We start from the raw sequence: 19,870 nt of genomic DNA, 5'->3' as shown, positions 1-19,870 counted from the left end.
CTCGCCACATCCCCACTGCAGCGCCACCACCCTCCCTTGACCCGGACAAACCCTCCGAACATAGACTGACTACAACTCCCAGCGTGCTATGCGCCAGGTGCTCATCGATAGCTTCATTTCGTTGGCGTAGGGCATGATGGGAGATGCAGTCCCAGGTCCCTCAGCTCCTCGCCAACCTTGGCCTGAGTCGAGCATTGCATGCTGGGAACTGTAGTCCTTCTCCGCGCCGCACTGTGTGCTGGGGGCTGTAGTCTCCGTGCCCTAGGCTGCGGCCCCGGGAGCCGGTGGTTATACAGGGCCAGCTCTAGAGCGTGTACGGGGCCCTGCTCACTCTCTCTCCTAGTGGGGGTTGTGTGGGCCTAACCCATGGCCCCCTAACCTAGCCCCCCCACTTTCTGAGAAGAAGGGTTTGGCAGCATGTCTCTCACAGAGACTAATCCTGCTGCCCTCAGGTTAATACACAGCACCCAAGTAGTTGCACTACTGAGAAGATAAGGGACACCTCAAACCAGGCCACAAGGCAGCAAATGTGCAAGGACTTAGACTAGAAACCAGGGGCGGCTCTATGTATTTTGCCCGCCAAGCATGGCAGTCAGGTGGCTTTCGGCGGCGCACCTGCGGGAGGTCCGCTGGTAGCGCGGATTCGGTGGCATGCCTGTGGGAGGTCCGCCGGTCCCGCGGCTTCGGCGTACCCACTGCCAAATTGCTGCCGAAGCCACGGGACCGGCGGACCTCCTGCAGGCATGCCGCCGAAGGCTCCCTGACTGCCGCCCACACGGCTACCGGCAGGCCGCCCCCAGCACATGCTTGGTGCCTGGAGCTGCCCCTGTTTGCCCAACCAAACCTTATTCCCAATTAGAGCAGAAATATTTTGACTATATCAATACACAATATCTAAGGCTATGTTTATGTCACAGATGTCATGGAAGTCACGGAATCCATGACTTCCAGAGACAGATGACAGTGAGACCTCTGCAAGGTTCCAGCCACAGGTGACAGACTCCTGAGGGGGCCCTTTTCAGGGTTTCAGTGATGGGCGACAGCCTCGTGGTGGGGGAGGGGGACGCCTCGGGTGAGCGGCTAGGGGTATCCCGTTTTCTCGTTGGGAAATATGGTCATCCTGCAGCTCCGAGCCGCAATGAGCAGAGGGAGCCTCCCTGCAGCTTTCAGCTGCTGCAGGCAGAGGGGGAACCCCACAGCTCCCAGCCACCATGGTGGCAGGGGAAACCATGGAGTCGCAGCTGCAAAAGTCACAGACAGGTCATGGCTTCCGTGAATTTTTGTTTATTGCTCGTGACCTATCTGTGACTTTTACTAAAAATAACCATTAGAAAATCTTAGCCTTAACGATATGTATAGGGCAACTTTTAGCCAAGGAACGTATGTTAAGTATGTATTGACTTGTGAACTATATATGGAAAATGCTTTTGAATGAGGTGTATGTGAATTTAAAATGACATATTTAGACCTGATTTTTAGGTCCAACAAACTTGTTTAATCAGGATTAAAGAGTGGGACAAAGATCCCCTTGTATTATCTTTGTGCCTCCCCCATTCTGGTATTTGGCCCTGAGACAAATAAGAAAAATCTAAGGACTGCTCTAATTTACACTTGGCTGCCAATAGTCTCTAAGAGTCATTGAGGCAATACCACATGTGAGAGCTTTTATGCTGGCTTTTTGGCACCCTGGGAACACTCCAGGTGAGGTATTCCCCAGCAGCCAGGTCCATGTCCTTAGAGCTCCCTTTTTATGTTGTAAAAAGACCGTAATAACAAAGACATTTACTCAGCAGGTATATGAAATACATCTGACTCTTCAGTAACGATTAAATCAAATTCAAAATGAACAAAATTTTAAAAGTAAGTTTGTATAGCACATCATTTTATTTCTTTTTCTCTTCCTAATCTCAGCACCAGTGTTAGGGGGTTAGCAAGCAGGGCAATCACCTGGGATGCCACACCACAGAGGGCCCCACGCAGCAGGGCTCAGGCTTTGGCTTCAGCCCCAGATAGCAGGGCTCGGGCTTCAGCTTCAGCCCCAGGTGGCAGGGCTTGGACTTTAGAAACATTGCAGATGTGTGAGCAGGTAAAGGAGGCAGGGTGGGAGGCCCCCTCCTTAGTTTCTGCCCTGAGCCCCAGCAAGTCTAATGCCAACCCTGCCTATTCTGCACTTTTCCTACATCTTGATGAATCTCTCCCCCGCCCCCCACGTCTTTCTACCCTGCTTCATTTTGTGTCTACCTTGCTCCTCTCCTCCAGTCTCAATCTCTTATCCTCTGAGCTCCTTTTATTCTCACTCCCCCCATGCCCACAAAGTCCTGTGATCTCCCAGACTCTTTCCCCCACTCCAGGGTCTTGCTCCCCCAGTTGCCACTTAGTTGTGTTAGGTCCTCTTATCTTCAGTCAGGATTCCTCCAATGTTCCTGAGTTGTCAGTGGTCTTTCCACATACAAAGAGGACTAAAGGGAATGGGGTCTCTTTCCATATTTTTCACCTTTTCCAGGTTCTCTGTGCTTTGCACTCAGATTTTCTAGGTTTGTCCTGCCATTTTGCCAACTGCATGTGTGTCGTCGTCCCCCTATTTCTTCTCATGCATCTCTGCTCAGCCTTTATTCTCCTGTCTCTTGGGTGACCACCTTCCCAACTTCTAAAGTGAAATTCCAGGACAACTATGCAGATGCTCATCCTCAACCCTTCCTTGTTGAATCCCAGATGCAGCCTCCTACCTTGGGCCTTTTAAAGGTACAAAGGAGAAATCATGGGGAAATGACTGTCGTGTTTTTGAACTTCTGAATTGCCCATGTCCTGGAACTCCCTTGCTTCCCACCTCCTCCGTCCAACCTCTGAGCAATGTCACTGCCCCACCACCCTCAATTCCATCTCTTTGAGCACCCTCACTTTCCCATACTCTGACCCCATTCCCCCACCACCTGCTGCATCTGTGCTGGCCAGCCATTGTTCTGGCTGTTTTATGTCCTGGATAAGACTTCACTTCTAGGAATCCTTGAAACCTAAAACTCGTAACTCAACTCAACTGGGACATAGATCTGCTCACGCTAGTGGCTTTGAGAGACATTTGGTCCCCCCCCTCCCCAAAAGCTCATTCACTTGAGCCCATTCAGTTTTCCACTAGCCCCATACCCACACAGAAAGGCAGGGAGTTGGTTGGGAGAAGGCACAGACCTAGTGGAGGGTGGGGGGGAGATAGTCACCCACGCACTCACAGTGGGGTAGGAAGTCGGGTCACAGCGGGATGGTACCCAGCCTGAAGGGCAGAGATAGACAGTGCTTCAACTGAGGTTTCACCAGTACTGAACAGACCAGGACAATTACTTCCTGTGTCTTTCATATGACACTCCTGTTAATACACTGCAAAATGATATTAGCCATGTTTAGACGTTAGTTATATATATTTAAAATAGGATGAAAATCTAGGATGAAATACTGGTCCCACTGAAGTCAAAGGCAAAACTTGCATTGACTTCAGTTGGGCCAGGATTTCACCCTTTAAGTTTTAGAGCTCATCTTCCAGGAATTTCCTCCATTATGTAATATTTTAAAGCTACCATTTTTGAATATTTAAATAGTATACAGCTGCCTTGTGGGGTAAAATAATTTTGTAAAAAAATCACAGATAAAAATCAAGAACCTCAGTCTGTGTAACTTCTTCGTACATCCCCAGTGTGGACTGTGTATCTCTGTCTGTTTCCCCTGAACTGCTGCTGCCTCTCTTTTGAGGGTGCCCCTTTTAATCCTCCCAGAGTTCCTTTGTTCTTTTGTATTTGTGGGCCTTTTCCTGTCCTGGTCAAAACCACTATTATAGGTTGGCTGGAGATGGAGACAAAATCATCAAAACTAATAGTTCTTGTGTTGTCCCTTAACAACTTTTAACTGTTTGCTTAGAGGTGGCTATATTGGGCCATTCTTTTCTTTCCTGCTTGTTTTTCCAGACAGTCCCCTATTACACTAAAAGCAATACATTCATACTGTAAGCATCCCAGGAACCAGCCCAACATACAGTATTCATAAATTGTCACAGGGCAGCTCCATATCTGTCACTGATGCTTCTATTTGTTAGCTTGCAGAAGGCCCAAACAGATTGTCTCCTCAATTCCCCCAGGCATTTTCAGAGGGTGAAAAGTAGGCAGAAGCATTTGGCATCATCTCACCTTTCTTCTGTGAGGTCATTGCCCTTCTTTCCTGCTCCTTTTTTCCCCCCTCTCTTCCTCCTTAGGACTTCTTCCCTTGTCTATCCCTCCAAAACGTCTTGCCCCCCCACTCACTGTTATTTCACCACTTATTTCCTTATACTGCATCACCTTCCTTCCTCTCTCTGCTTCCCTTGTCCCGAGTTTTCCCCTTCCTTTCTCATCTACTCTCCATCCCCCTGGAGTCTTCTCCCAATCACACACCCTCATTCTCCTTGGAGTCCAGTGGCGGTTGCTGCTGAGTGTGTGTGTGTGGGGGGGGGGAGAGGGGGGAGAGGAGGAGGAGGTGTCTTCCCTGCTGTTGTACTGAGACAAATGATGAGGGTTCTGGCAGAGGGGCAAATAACGAACAGTCTCTGTAGGCTGCTGAAAAGCTTCAACAGTTCCTCAGTGCAGGAGATAATTTGGACATTTGATTTGCTGAACAAGTAACCTAAATAAACATCCCAAAAGATTGACATTTATTTCCTTTTACAAAAATACATATTTTCAGTCAAGTGGTAATAGGCTGACATAATTGATGCCAGTTTACACGGTTCTAAGATATCATACAGTGCTTCAGTTAAATATTTAAAGATAATTTACCAGAGTAATGGCCACTTTTCAGTTTCAGGGTTAGAAATGCTAGCCATCAGCTGTGCAAAACAAATTGCAAGTTAGAGATTAATTAATGCCATAGTGGTATAATTTAAACGACAGTCTTGATACAATTAGTTAAACTAACTTCTGTTCATGAATAATGTTATATAAACTGTAAGAGTATTAAAATACATATTTTATTAAAAATAACAATGTGACAGTTTATACCTAAATAAGACATTTTTAGAAAGATAGTATGAAATATTTATCATACAAAGGCATTTTTTCCATAGCAGGATTGCAACGTTACAAGACTTCTTATTCTACCCAAAGTACGTTAAGCAGAATCTTTGATAATTGTGAACCACTTGTCATCTAAGAGTATAAAGTATGTACTGTATTTATTTGTACATCATGGCTTCATCTTATCCTGCTTGGAATGGATCCTCAAAGTCACTCTTTGCATGCAGAGCAAATGTGCACTTCTTATACCAGTCTTAGTTTTCTTGGTTTAAGGTGATCTAAGGTGGCAACAAATTCTTGTTGCTTACTATAGAATGAAAAATGGTTATTTATGCATGTTTACTGTATGCATGTATTTTAAGTAGCTTCACTGTGCTGCAACTCCTTCTGGATATAGTCTCTACAATCCACAAGATTCCTTCAGCTGAAAGTAATATAGTCTTTTCTCTCCTGCCCCATTTCCTCCTCCTAAAAAACAGTCTAACACAATCATTTCCTGGCAGGAGAGAGAAGCGCACTTTAAGATTACTACTACAATGATCCTCAACTACAGTGGATTCTGTGCCATCTAGCACTACTGACATCTATTACAGGATGAGCAACAGTAACATTAAACTTGGTATATTTAGTAAGCAACACTGTACATTTTGTGATGAAGACTATATAGTTAAGCCTGATTAATGGAAACTTAAATCCTGAATTTCAGCAGTTCAGCTTTAAAATCATTTTAATTGTTCAATGATAAAAATACAACTAATCTGGGGTTAGCATTAATTAAGGCCTGTGAAGACAATTACCCATTATCTGACCTTAAATGGACAAAGTTAAAGGAAAATATACCAGTTTCTCTTTCTTAGGATATATTTAACAGATGCCTTCTTTTCTGTCCAGAGGCAGATGTAATATAATCGTTGGGGAAAAAAAAAAAAAAAAGAGTAAAAAAGTAAAACAAGATTAATGGCCTATTTAATACTTTCACTTGTCTCTGCTAATAGCAGTTCTATAAATCATAAAATTTGTAAGCAATGATTTGCCAACAAAATTCCTCAACTATTATGTACTTCATCCAAGTCACAACAGCATGGCAGTTAGTTTTTAACATCAGATTAAAAATATCTAAAGAAAGAAGGCATTAAAAGCAATTAGATATTACCTTAAATGGGATAGTCTCTTTACAAAGCCAATGTGAATGTTGCTTCCCCCTGAGTTAACATGAATGCGCACAGCAGCACCAATTTAAAAAAACATTCTGCAATGCCAGCATTGCATTGTGGTCCTGCATGTTTCATAATTTCATATGCCCACAGGTTTTTCATAAGAGCACTTGGTTTTAAACATAATGAACAAAGAAATTCTTTAGTTCCATCAGTATTTAAGTGGAACCCCTGTAGGTGTCTATTTTAAAAGAAAAGCTAAAAATTGTTTTTCCACTATTACTAATGTCAAGTGTTAGTATACCATTCACAGCTCCAGTCCATTGATCTCTGCCAGTCTCTTCTGTGAAGCTTTGAAATATGTTGTTTGTTTGTGGCATAAAAATCCTAATAGAAATCATGTTGTACCAGTTTTGAGCAGAATATCCTGTAAGTCATCTGGGAGTGCTAGTATAATTGCATCAATGTGCATCTGTAGCTTTTCCATAGTGTCAGGTTTCATGGGTAGATGTTCTCTGTCAGCCTGGAACTATAGGAGGCACAATTAAACACATTTTTCAAATAAAAAAAACTGCAAGTGAATTTAATGTTCATAAAAGAAATCAGACTAATGGATCTGAAGTCCTCCATCTAATGAACAGGTACGTGGACAGTGGGAATGCAAGCTTCCCCTCAATACCACCAGCTTATTTCAACCTTGATTTGGACAGACTTCCAAGGGAAGTTTGGTTTCCAGGTTCATTTAGGACTCAGTCTTGCTCCTATTGGAGTCAATGGCAAAACACTCATTGGCTTCAATGGGAGCAGGACTGAGCCCTTAATTTTGGCATCTCTACTTAGATTGCCAACATCAGTAAGTGTAACTGGGTGGCTTGTCCCTTATGGTATGGAGGGCCTGGGGCTAGCCAACACTGATTACTGAATGAGCCACAAGCGAGATCAGCTGATTTTTCTATAAAGAGCAGCAGAAATCCCAGGCCACTGCAGGGCGTGAGAAAGGCTCCTGCTGGAAAGATGCTGACATCAGGAGAGTTTGGAGGCCAGAGACCAGTGAGTCGGAAATGGGACTCCACTGATTGGGTATGGGCTTAGAGATCAGTGCCAGAAGGCTGAGCTCCAGCTTGGAAGAGATGGGACAACAGACTGGGACAGAAGAAGAGCTCTGGCTGTGACAGAAGATGCCAGAGCTAAGTATTAACTTTTGGGTTGTGGTGATGGATTGTATTTTGGGATCCTGAGGATTGTTTTGAACTGTTTCTGTTATTAACCCAGCACTAGGCAGGGGTGATGTAAACCCAGAGAAAAGCCTGTGTGCAGTTTTTTCAGGGGCCCTGAAGAGAGGGAAACAGAGGCAAGGCGCTGGAGAGCAACCTCTGGCCATGAGTGGGACACTCAGGAAGCCATGGGTCCTGTTAAAGTGAGTTTTGAGATGTCAGCTAGGCACAGGACTGAAACAATCAATTAAACCACCTAAGTGCTGTTCAGCCACCAGCCTTTTGGTTACTGCTGAACTGGGCCATCCATATTTGAATCAGTGACTGGATGATCACCATCTATCTTCTGAGCTATCAAAATCTTGTGAGGAACATTCAGTTCAATTTGAAGTAGATGTAAAACACACAAAACACACTCACTCTACAATATGAAGTGACAAATTTCATCTGTACTTACTATAGTTACATACCAGTTTATTCTTTAGCTTTAAGACAAGATCCACTGTTTCTACTTCAGTATGTTTCTGACTCCAGAAAAGCAAGTCCTTTCAGGATAAAAATTCATAATGCTGAAATATTTACATACATAAACACACAGTACTTTCAACAATACCATTAATTTACTTTTGAAAAACTTCTAGTATATTTAGAACATTACTGCAATATACTACTTCTCACTAGTTATGCATTTGTCATCTTAAGACAAACACAGGCTGGTCAATTTCATTTTCCAGCTCTCCAGCATTAGCACACCCTTTAGGTTCCAAATGCTGCAGAATTTTTTTTTTATTTTTTTTTTTAAGTGTTTCAAACTGCAATTTAACTTTTTTTATTTTTATGTTTTTAGTTGAAATAAAAGGTTCTGACAAGTGTCTCAATCTTTTTAATGATTACAGTTGACAGGTGGCAAGGACAGAACACTTCTGAAACATGGAGCAAAGTTTTGATGTAAAAAAAAAAAAAAAAAAAGTGTTATAAATCACTAAGAGCAAAAAATCATATTTTTCTTACCTCATTACAGAGCGCTTCTAACTGGAGGGCCTCCAACTTCTGTGTCATTTCCTTCCGCCGGGTCCTGAACCAGCCATTGAAGTTTGGAGATTTCAAGAAGTGTCTTTAATAAAACAGTGCAAATAAATTTATATTTTAAATTACATTCTCAATTCAATTCTTTCTTTTTCCTCCATCATCAAGTCTCTTACACAACTTCACAAGATTGTATAGCAGTTTTGTTGTGGGGAGGAGGAGGATATAAATATCAATTAGAAGGTTTTAATCTTTCAGAAAAATTATTAATTCTGCTTGGGAAGGAAAGTTATGTAGTGGAACACTGATTAAAAAACATCACTAATCTGAAACAGGTTTCTGTGTCCCTTCAAAAAAACACCAAAAAGCCTTATGCTCTGAAATCCTTATGAAGTCTTCAGGCACAAAGATGCTTGTATTTAAATGACTTGTCATTTTATTTGAAATGTTGATTATCAAAAACAATTTGATGTCCCCTGCCATTATGCTTTGGCTAATAGTTTCCATTCTAATGAAAGGAAAGGTGATTGAGAACTAAAGGGTTTCATGATGATTATCGCTCTTGCTAGATCTTCATGAGTTTAGGGGTTAATATAACACAGCTTCTTTGACCTTGGGATTCTTACTTCCCATATGGATAGGTATACGAGTACTATATAGCCATCTATTCCTGTTTATACAGATTATTTGTAAAGATTTATATTATGGTATCACCCAAAGGCCACCATCAGGACCAGGACCTGATTATGCCAGGTGCTGTGCAAACATATGTTAGAGACAAAACCTGTCCTGGAGGACTTCCCAAAAGATAGAAAAATGGAGATATAACATACAAGGAAAATAAACCTGGAGGAGGATTAACACAGCTTGGTCAGTTCCTTTCTTTTTAAAATTAGGATAAAGGTACAGTGAGGACTGGCCAAGTCTAAATGTATGGGAGTAGGAAAAACATCTGCCTATCCATGATCAGCAAGCAGGGTTTTGGAGGTGAGTGTTAAGGGGGCATGTGAAAGAAGATAAAGGTACTAGCTGTAACAATTATAGTAGAGATTTTAAAAAAAATGTATAAGGGGTGGTGTGGCAAAGATGCTTAAATGAAAAAGTTGTCAGAAGGGCAGTAAAAGCTAAGAATTTTGGCAGAGTGAAGGCAGAGGCAGGGCTCAACGGTACAGTATGATCCTAGGTCAGACAGAGAGGGTGAGGCTAAGTTGTGAAGAGCCTTACAGGGTTGAGACAAAAAGTAATGTCTTGGGGCACTAGAGGAAGAACTCAAAGAAAACTATGATGTGGTCAGGAACATAAGCCAGGAAGATGATCTTACCAATTGCATTTTGAAATACAGAAGCATTTTTTAAAAGAGCCTATCGCTGTACATAAGAACGGCCATACTGGGTCAGCCCAAAGGTCCATCTAGACCAGTATCCTGTCTTCCGACAGTGGCCAATGCCAGGTGCCCCAGAGGGAATGAACAAAACAGGTAACCATCAAGTGATCCATCCCGTCACCCATTCCCCGCTTCTGGCAAACAGAGGCTAGGGACACCATCCTCGCCCATCCTGGCTAATAGCTACTGATGGACTTATCCTCCATGAATTTATCTAGTTCTTTTTTGAACCCTGTTATAGTCTTGACCTTTACAACATCCTCTGGCAAGGAGTTCCACAGGTTGACTGTGCACTGTGTGAAAAAATATTCTGTTTTAAATCTGCTGCCTATTAATTTCATTTGGTGACCCCTAGTTCTTGTGTTAGGAGGAGGAGTAAATAACACTTCCTTATTTACTTTCTCCACACCAGTCATGATTTTATAGACCTCTATCATATCTCGCCTTTGTTGTCTCTTTTCCAAGCTGAAAAGTCCCAGTATTAATCTCTCCTCATATGGCAGCCATTCCATACCCCTAATCACTTTTGTTGCCCTTTTCTGAATCTTTTCCAATTCCAATATATCTTTTTTTGAGATGGGGCGATCACATCTGCATGCAGCGTTCAAGATGTGGGCATACTATGGATTTACATAGAGACAATATGATATTTTCTGTCTTATTATCTATCCCTTTCTTAATGATTCCCAACAGTCTGTTCACTTTTTTGACTGCTGCTGCACATTGAGTGGATATTTTCAGAGAACTATCCACAATGACTCCAAGATCTCTTTCTTGAGTGGTAACAGCTAACTTAGATCCCATCATTTTATACGTATAGTTGGAATTATGCTTTCCAATGTGCATTACTTTGCATTTATCAGCACTGAATTTCATCTGCCATTTTGTTGCCCAGTCACCAAGTTTTGTGAGATCCTTTTATAGCTCTTCACAGTCTGCTTGGGACTTAACGGTCTTAGTTTTGTATCATTTGCAAATTTTGCCACTTCACTGTTTACCCCTTTTTCCAGATCATTTTTTGAATATGTTGAATAAAACTGGTCCCAGAACAGACCCCTGGGGGACACCACTATTTACCTCTCTCCATTCTGAAAACTGACCATTTATTCCTATCCTTTGTTTCCTATCTTTTAACCAGTTACCAATCCATGAGAGGAAGTTCCTTCTTACCCATGACAGCTTACTTTGCTTAAGAGCCTTTGGTGAGGGACCTTGTCAAAGACTTTCTGAAAATCCAAGTATGCTATATCCACTGGATCCCCCTGTAGTATCAAAGCATTATGATGTATAAAAAAAAATGGAGTGAAAGAGGTGCTTTACCCAGCACCTCTTGCTGGCCATTCCATCAGGAAAACTGTGCATCTTAACTTCTCATTTGAAAAGGTACTACAATTGCAGCTAAATAGACAGAAGAGATGTTCTGGGGATAAAATTAGTCCAGAATATAAAACTTACCAGAATGAAACTATGAGATCCCACATTCAGCTATTTAGAGCTCCCTACTGAAAAGCTTTTCTTCCCATTTATCTAGTAATTTTTTTAACACTAGAATATAGTGATCTATAATACTTTGCACTGTCACATGAAAACCATTAACAGGTTACCCAGAGGGGCATATCTAAATGGATATTTAAAGTTTGCTAAACATTATGAATTTGTTTGATTAGACACAAAGAACTATGAAAATAAATCCTTTTGCATAATATTCAGTTATAACAACAATTAGATTTGCCCCCAAAACAAAAAGGGCATGTACATGTTATGCATCACTGTATTTACATACAAATTGGTCTCTCATTTTAAAAAGTGACCTGTAAAGTCCTATCCAGTCTCCCTTTAATCCAGAGGTGAGCTGTGGTCCTGCTTTCTCAAGTGTTTTCATAAAGTCTTCTTGGCTGAATTGTCTCAACTGTGGTGGACTCTACAAAAGAAACCAAGTTTTTGGCAGCTTACAGTATGAGTTTTCTTTAGTCACAAACATTTTCAGCTCATTCAAGGAGTATTTCCTTACCTTCCATGGAGATATGCTCTTTTGCAGGGGCATCAGGCTTGCCACATAGCGTTCCTGAGAAGGAAGAAAAATAGTTAAAGAAAAAAAATCCTGATCTTGGAGCCAATGTATTTTTAATCAATTCGCAGTAATATGCCACTTGGTTGAAACAGGTTGCCTAGAAAAGTCTTCTTAGCTATCATAACAAACTATAATAATATATATTTATATAGCTCTTCTCATCACAAAGTGATTTATAAACTATGTACATTCAATACCATTGAAATCCAGCCAGCTCTGGGATTAAAGGAGACAACTAAGCAGTTGACAGCATGTTCAACAGTGTGGGGAGAGAAAATTTATTCAAAGAATATGTGAAGAGTTAGAGGAAGTACTCAAAGTAAAAAAAGCTATGGAATCATTAGTGTCATTTCAGAACAGACAGGATCTCTACTGCTGAGGTCTCATCTGAAAGACTACCTCACAGTATCTGCCTTTACGGATACACAGGTAAATGTACTGTACTGGGATCTGAACCTGTGGTTTCAGGGAGTTTAAAATGCTTCAAATCTGATGCTTAGACTACTGACCCACCATCATCATCTTCCTAGTACACCTGAGAACATTTAAAACTGCAGGACCAACTATATGTTTAAAAAATAAAATCACAAAAATAGTCCTGAACTCTAGTTATTTGAAAGAAATTATGACAATAGCTTTTATACTGAAGAAATATATTTTTATCATAGGTGTTGGCCAACAAATATTACATATGTCATCTTACTAATGGAATGATGAAGCTTTGTGTCAGTTCCAAGAAATAACGTCTAAGAATTACACTTTGGGCTTCTGCAGGACGTTTCTGTTGTACACCCTGTAAGAAGCAACCACAGTAATAATCTATTATTTCAACATATGACAAAAAGATTTCTTAATTACTAAACAATTAGGAGACACACCAAAGACCAGCTTCACACTCCACTGATGTACACCTATTTAAAACAGACTTAAGGCATTGCTGTAGAGAAATCACTAACACTATTAATTGTGTTGCATTTTAATAGTCTTAATATAGATCACAGTGATTTCTGTTTCTTTTTTATTATGTTTTTACATGGTCTCTGTATTTCAAGTTCATCTAGGAAAGGAAACCGAAACACTAGGAGAAAAAAATATTCTGAGAATAAACCATAAACCAGTCAAAGCTAGGAAATTTTGACTTGAGAAAACTCACACAAGAGATTTCTAGGCCAAAGAGGTTTGAAAAAGCATGGACAGACTTTGGTTAATCATCTAAACTCTCTGGATTCTTACCCTAACTTTTTTAAATTCCATCATTCAATTTTTATTTATTTATTTATTTATTTTAAAAAGCACGACTACAACTGCTAACAGGAAAACAAATGCTCCTAGAAGACAATGCTTGAATCAGTTCAGGCAGGGCAAAGACATAAGTGTCCAAGTTCATATTTTCAGAGTTTTTCGTTTTAGTCTCTGAGAGTTCTGTCTACACACTTGACGACCCATATATGAAGAAAAAGATCTACCAGCATACAAAACAGTTTCAATAAACAGATCTCCAAGTTTACCTTTTGTAACTGTTTTATGATTTCTTCATCTCTGTTCAAGTATGGCTTATAAGATGTATAAACACCTGGAAGAAAAAAAAGAATACAGCCAAAAAAACAACTAGGGTATGCATTTTTAGTAAAGAAAATGGTAAGGCTTATGTTTTTATGATGATCAAGCTTATTACCAGGTTTAGAATCCAAAGTCTTTAGGTTCTTCAGCTTTTTCACTTTCACTTGCTTTGGAACTTCACCTGCCAAAATATTTAAAATCACCACCACCTTAAAAATCTTTTCTTTGGGTGCATGCACCACAATTAATACATTGTATAATACAAAATAACACATGTATTTACAAATCCTTATTTTTATTCAGTACATTGCCTAATGACACGAGATATCAGAAGTGTAGGTAAGCATCCCAACTAAAATATATACATGAAAATGTAATAGATAAACTAAGTCTTGCAGACTTTCCATTGAACAAAATTGCATTAAAATAAAAAATATTAAAAATCCTCTATATTGGAGGAAATTAGAAACTGTGGCCATTTGATTCAGAATGATACAAATGGTTAAAAAAAATATTACCCCTATAGCAAGAGGATTGCGTTCTCCATTCATCTCCTAAATTTTAGCCCATCTCCCTTTGATTCCTATAGGGTGCATACCTTCAGTAATAGTGCTTCACAATTTGGTCGATATAATATTAAGGGTTGTCAAGTGTACAGAAATATTATTAGGGAGAGATCCAAGGCCAGTGCATCCTCCCGAGGCTACTACTAATATTTTGTGGAAGATGTTCTCTCCCTCTTCCTCCACACCACGTTGGTGCTCTATGCATAGCACGTAGCAGCCTAGTGCTGCTCTGTAGAACCAAAAAATAAAGTCTGACAATGTTGCTATTTGGTTTCGGAGCTCGACACTAGATTTCTAAATGGGCCAGCTAGTGCAGTATTGTAAGTTCTATATGGACACTCTTCATAGACTTTCCCCTATCTTTGCCCAGGAAAAGAGTTAAAGCTGAAGTTTTTAAAATAGGGTCGGGGTAGCTGTTTCTCAGGAACTGCTTGACCAAATGATTACACATCTGCACCACAAACTGTATCCTGGTCCCTGAAATGGCATACTAGTTTTCAAGCTAATCTGACGGTGCACACGGATTTTGAAGAGGTCTGAAAATTTGACTTTAAACAAATCTTTTTGCTACTTTCACTAGGGGGTGGCTATTCATGGCCGTAGGATACTTTAAAACTCTCTATCAAAGTCATCTTTCCTCTCATTTCAAAAAACTTCCCTAGTTCTGGGGAAGACAGTTCCTAGGCCAATAATGACAGTTATACTCCAGAAGGTGGAATACTACTAAATATCTTCCCATGAAAAATGGATTTCATGCTGAAATACTCTGCCTGAAATGATTCCTGCATTCTTGGCTCAGAGCAAAATAATGTATCAAAGCAAAGCAGGACACACACACAGCACTTTATGACCTTATTACTGGTTGGCTGAAAATTTCTTTGCTATCCAAAAGATAAGTGGACAGAAATTTCCATTTGTATAAAAATAGTCATACAATGTTAAGTACTATAATGACTTAAAGAGCATATTACAAAAATCTAAGTAATTTAAAAAAATCATGCCAGCAAATGCATCGTTTCTAAAAACAGTGGCACCATTAGCTAGTTTTATGCAGGGTAATTTTCTGTGCAATTTTAATGACTGTTATTCTTAGGGGTTGTCTACACAGAACATTAGCGTGCAGTAAACCCGGGTGTGACTCTACAGCACACTAGCCTGCTGAGCAGTAATGCTCTGTGTGGACACTGCTACAGTGCTTTACTGGTTTTGTATTATGCTTCGAGGTACTCCTGTTTGAAATAGACAAGCTCTTACTGAGTTCTACTTATTCTAAAACAAACCAACATCAGAAACTAACTGAATTTCATGAGCGACACATTAGCAAAAATTTCAGCTATTATTTTCTTGGCAGAGGTATGAAAACAGAATTGTTTGAGTTTTTAAAGATAAAAACACAGGAGCTAATAAGTATCATTACCTCCTACCTTGAAGACAGAAAAATAGAATGCTAGATGGACTTTAAGTACCAACCCTAGAATATTTTTGAGAGTTTGAGTTCATTTAACATCCTTAAATTTCATGAGAAACATGGTTAACGCTGTTTTGCATAATAAACTCAATCCTGGAAACTGGCTCACAAAGCATTTAGATTAAGTTATCCCTCTATTAGTGTTCAGGACATCACTAAAGGTAAAAAATGAAAAGTAAATATTTTTTACACTTTGAAGCAGAGTTCTGTAGTACAGCTTATGTTTTACCTGGAAGTTTAATCTCTCCTATTCGGACAATGTGTGGCCAGTGCTGTAGTGTTTTAGCAAAAAAAGGGTTTGTCACTCCTAAAATGACAGTAGGCCTAGAAAAAGAAGAACAGAAATTCTTCCATCAAGAGAGCAACAGTTTTTGCCACTGAAATTTAGATATCAAATATTATTATAACCTGAACTTATTCTTAAGAGTTAGAAATTAAATACCAACACAAAGAAATAATTAACCATATGAAACACTTATTTTTTTTAAACAGCATTTCCCAAAGTCTCAGCTTTCAGAGGATTGCAGAACATACACATCATAGGCTATGTATACACTAGGGATGCAATTTCCCTGCAAGCATACACATACTCAAGCTGGCACAAGTACGTATACGCAAGCATGGGAGTCACCCCCACCATCTTATAGTGTAGATGTAGGATAATTATGAAATTAAAGAAATAAAGTTAGCTTAAGTTTGGTTAAAGAAATATATATGTGTTGTAAAGAAAGGCCCAGACTAGCAAGTAGAAGGAAGGCCTTGAAAATAATGAGAGATAGAGGAACGAAGTAGGGAGGATGCCTGGTTCAAATCATTAATGAAATAAGGGGAAATTTCTAAAAAGAAGGCCTCTGACTGTTACAGGTGACTGCAGATTGTTTTAAACCAAACAGAGAATCTGTCTTAAAATGAGCCAACATGGCTCTTCCCCAACCCACACCTCAATGTTAAAGCCTATGTGAACCCAGATGCAATGGGAAAACCGTTGAACAGCATGAGGGAGCCTAGGAAAGGCTTTAGGACAGAGGCCTCCAAAGTGTGGGGAGCACCCCCGTACGGAGGCGTGGAGGGACTGCCACCCAGCCCCTCCCCACCCCCAGCTCTGCTCCAGTCCCACCCCCAGCCATATCCCCAGCTACTTCGGCCCCCTCACCTGGCCCTGTCCCCAGCCTCGGTGTGGCTCCACACCGGGCTGGGGGCCCGGCATGCCCCCACCATGGCCCAGCTGCAACTCCACTCCTGGCCCTGCGCCAGCCCCCAGCCTCAGCCACTGGCTGTGGCTCCATTCCCGAACTGGGGCCGAGACTGGGGGCAAGGCTAAGAGTGGAAGTTCACCTGGCCACGGGCCCAGCTGCCACCACAGCCTGGCTGTGGCTCCACTCCCATCCGAACCTCGGCCCCTGTCCGCAGTCCCGCTCCCGGCCCAGGGGGGGCATGGACAGGGGTAAGTGGGGGGTGTGACTCTCAAAAGGTTGAGGACTGCTGCCTTAGAAAGAAAGGAGATTGTAAATCTTATCTGGATTAAGACTGGAAATAAGAGTGAACTGTCTCAAATTGGTTGTTAACTGAAGTCAGTAACTGGCAATGACATCACTTGTTTGTTAAAGGGTATAGAAAGTAAACTCTTAAAGGGTTCATTGCTAATACCTGCCTGATCACGTTGGAGCTGCCTAATACAGATCTAAGCACCCCCGGGTCTAGCCAGTTTGTAAGTATCTTGATCAAATGCTTATAATGTTTTGTTACTGTTTGGATGTAGTGAACTGCTTATTATTTAGCTTTTTAGGCATATTAAGAGCAATTGTATAAATATCATTGGCCTTTGGATTTAATAAAGCAATTTATGGTTAAATTAGTATTTGGTGATTTCCGACAGCAATATTCATAATTTCAAATATTAATAATTCCAAGAGTAGACATAACCTTATTTAAAGTCTATACTGTAATAAGACAGCACTCCTGCCAAGTCTCATGTTGTACCGATTCTAGCCTAAGTTCTCCTCAGTTGCACGGGTACAACCCTGGAATAACTACCCAGATCTATGGAATTTGTCTGGATTTACATAGATATAACAGCAATTTGATCTTGTGTGTATCTAAAAGTCAAATTGCTACTTCAAGGTTTTACTATGACAAGCAGTTATTACTTTAAAACTTGTGTCGGTCCATGTCCTTTGTCAAATGACCTATTGCTCCTCCAGATGACCAGGAATTTAAGAGGGGAGAAACTTATTAGATCATCTAGCCTATTTCCCTGCTGATGCATGATTGTTTGCTATTAGAAAACACTGTGCTTTCTAAAACTAGACTGAAGAAGTCCCAGGTGTTAGGAGACCATTGCATAATTCAATGTATTTCACTGTTAATTTTTTCCTTTTTTGTTTGCACTGTTGTTGTAGCCCTGTTGGTCCCAGTATATAAGAGAGACAAGATTAGTGAGGTAATATCTTTTATCAGACCAACTTTTGTTGGTGAAAGAGAAGTTTTCAAGCTTCTTCTTCAGAGTTCTTCTTCAGGTCTGGTAAAAGTAATTGGAGTGTCACACTAAATACAATATGGAACAGACTGTTAAGCATAAGGAGTTAACACATGATAAAGTGGGCAACTGACTACTGCAGTCATAGGGCAAAGGTGGGTTAGTGGGTTACAGATTATTGCAGTGAAACAAAACGAGTGGCTCTATTAAGTCTATTATTTTCAGTGTCTAGCCAAGTTATGAATTTAAGCTCCCAGGCTTGTCTTTTGAAGGTGTTTGTGCAGGTTTCCTTTGAGGACTGAGAGGTCAGATGTGGAGTGATCGTTTTGTGATAGGGTATTTTTGTCTTTTTCAAATGAACTCTCACAGAAAAATGGTAAGACAAAAACACGCTATCACTCTTTTTACCCTGGATGCTGAAGCACTGCATGGAAACTCTATTGTCAGAATTCACCATCTTTAGAACAAGGGACTCTCAGAAATAAACGCCTTTTCCAGTCTCTAATTTTTTTAACGAAGAAAACCAGAAGAATGCATTTCTCTCTCGTGTACATGAACAGATGATATTTTTAAACATGGGTCACTAAAGTTTAGACGAACACTACTTTGGATTCCATGCGACTGGTTATTCAGTTTGCAATTTATTTGCTAAAAATAAATGGACCACAAATATAGTGTCCAAGTTTGGATGCTTTTCCATTACTGTGTTTTCTGAGAAGGATTTTTTTTTTTTTTTTTTTTTATTAAAGAAGAAAAAATTTCAGCAGAACAGTCACCAGTTGCTCACGCTTTAAAGGAACCTTGTTCAGAAAATGACCAGTAAGTCTAATGCAAACAATCAATCATTGATTAAGTTGTAATATTTCAATAAAATACTTATTTTGAATATAAATATATGATCTGGTTACCAACATTTGAATATGGATCTGAAGTGCCACAATGTGGTCTAAGAGCAATTATGAAAATTCAAGATTTCAAATGATATTTCCCAAATACTAAAATCCACAAATATGACTGATACATTCACACAGGTTCATTGAGGAAAGCACAAACTTCTTCTTAAATTTTGTCTACACATGGAAATTTAATGGAATAGCTGTTGTGAAATAAGCTATTATACAATAGCTATTCCAGGATAGACCCTTGTATGGATGCTCTATTCCAAAATTAGTCATTTTATGCAGTAATTATTTTGGAATGAAGTGACTTTTATTCCAGAATATACCAACTCCATGAGGAACTATTCTGGAATAACTATTACAGAATAATTTGTTCTGCTGTAGCTATTCTGGGGTCAGTTTCCCCGTGCAGACAAGCGCGTACTGAAGAGCAAAGCATCTTTTCTATTCAGGATTCAACCCTTTCACCAATCAGGTACACAGACGTCCCACTGACTTCAAGTATGATTCTAAATATGAGATGACTAACATTATGCCACAGGTTTCAGCTCTTCTTTTTTTCTTAAATAGTAGGATTAACCACAATTAAAATAGAATCATATAAACGAAGGGATGGAAGGGACCTCGAGAGACAGAATCAAGTATACCTAAACCATCCCTGACAGATTTTTAAGAACAGGCTGAACAAATGCTTCCAATGATGAGGATTGCACAACCTCCCTTGGAAGCCTGTTCCAAAACTTAATTACCCTTATAGTTAGAAAGTTTTTCCTAATATCTAATCTAAATCTCTCTTGCTGCAGACTAAACCCATTTTCTCTTGTCCTTCCTTCAATGGACATGAAGAACAATTGATCACCATCCTCTTTTTAACAGCCCTTAACATACCTGAAGACTGATCAGGTCCCCCCTCAGTTGTCTTTTCTCAAGACTAAGCATGCTCAGTTTTGTTTTGTTTTATGTTTTTAACTCTTCTTCATAGATTATGTTTTCTAAACCCTTTATCATATTCCTTGGTCTCC

At 40.1% G+C, this 19,870-nt stretch overlaps 1 protein-coding gene across 2 annotated transcripts in view; it reads right to left on the bottom strand.

Annotated features, from left to right (window-relative positions):
* Positions 1–4,652: 4,652 nt before the first annotated feature.
* DENND6A (DENN domain containing 6A) overlaps positions 4,653–19,870 on the bottom strand; it is a 34,224-nt gene continuing 19,006 nt past the window's right edge. The window contains exons 11-19 of one of the 2 annotated variants that reach the window (XM_024220950.3): positions 15,703–15,797; positions 13,555–13,620; positions 13,388–13,452; positions 12,583–12,672; positions 11,820–11,873; positions 11,620–11,729; positions 8,410–8,512; positions 7,869–7,943; positions 4,653–6,713 (exon numbers count right to left, since the gene is read on the bottom strand). In XM_024220950.3, coding sequence (XP_024076718.2) covers positions 6,582–6,713; positions 7,869–7,943; positions 8,410–8,512; positions 11,620–11,729; positions 11,820–11,873; positions 12,583–12,672; positions 13,388–13,452; positions 13,555–13,620; positions 15,703–15,797 — 790 coding nt within the window. In that variant the 3' untranslated portion in view covers positions 4,653–6,581. Of the gene's footprint in view, positions 6,714–7,855; positions 7,944–8,409; positions 8,513–11,619; positions 11,730–11,819; positions 11,874–12,582; positions 12,673–13,387; positions 13,453–13,554; positions 13,621–15,702; positions 15,798–19,870 lie in introns of both variants that reach the window. The other variant, XM_024220956.2, reaches the window with a different exon arrangement.

This window comes from Terrapene carolina, unplaced genomic scaffold, assembly GCF_002925995.2.
Source record: "Terrapene carolina triunguis isolate 2854851 unplaced genomic scaffold, T_m_triunguis-2.0 Scaffold89, whole genome shotgun sequence".
Lineage (NCBI taxonomy): Eukaryota > Metazoa > Chordata > Testudines > Emydidae > Terrapene > Terrapene triunguis.
Note: the sequence above shows the minus strand (reverse complement) of the source record. Positions and strands in the feature narration are given on the sequence as shown.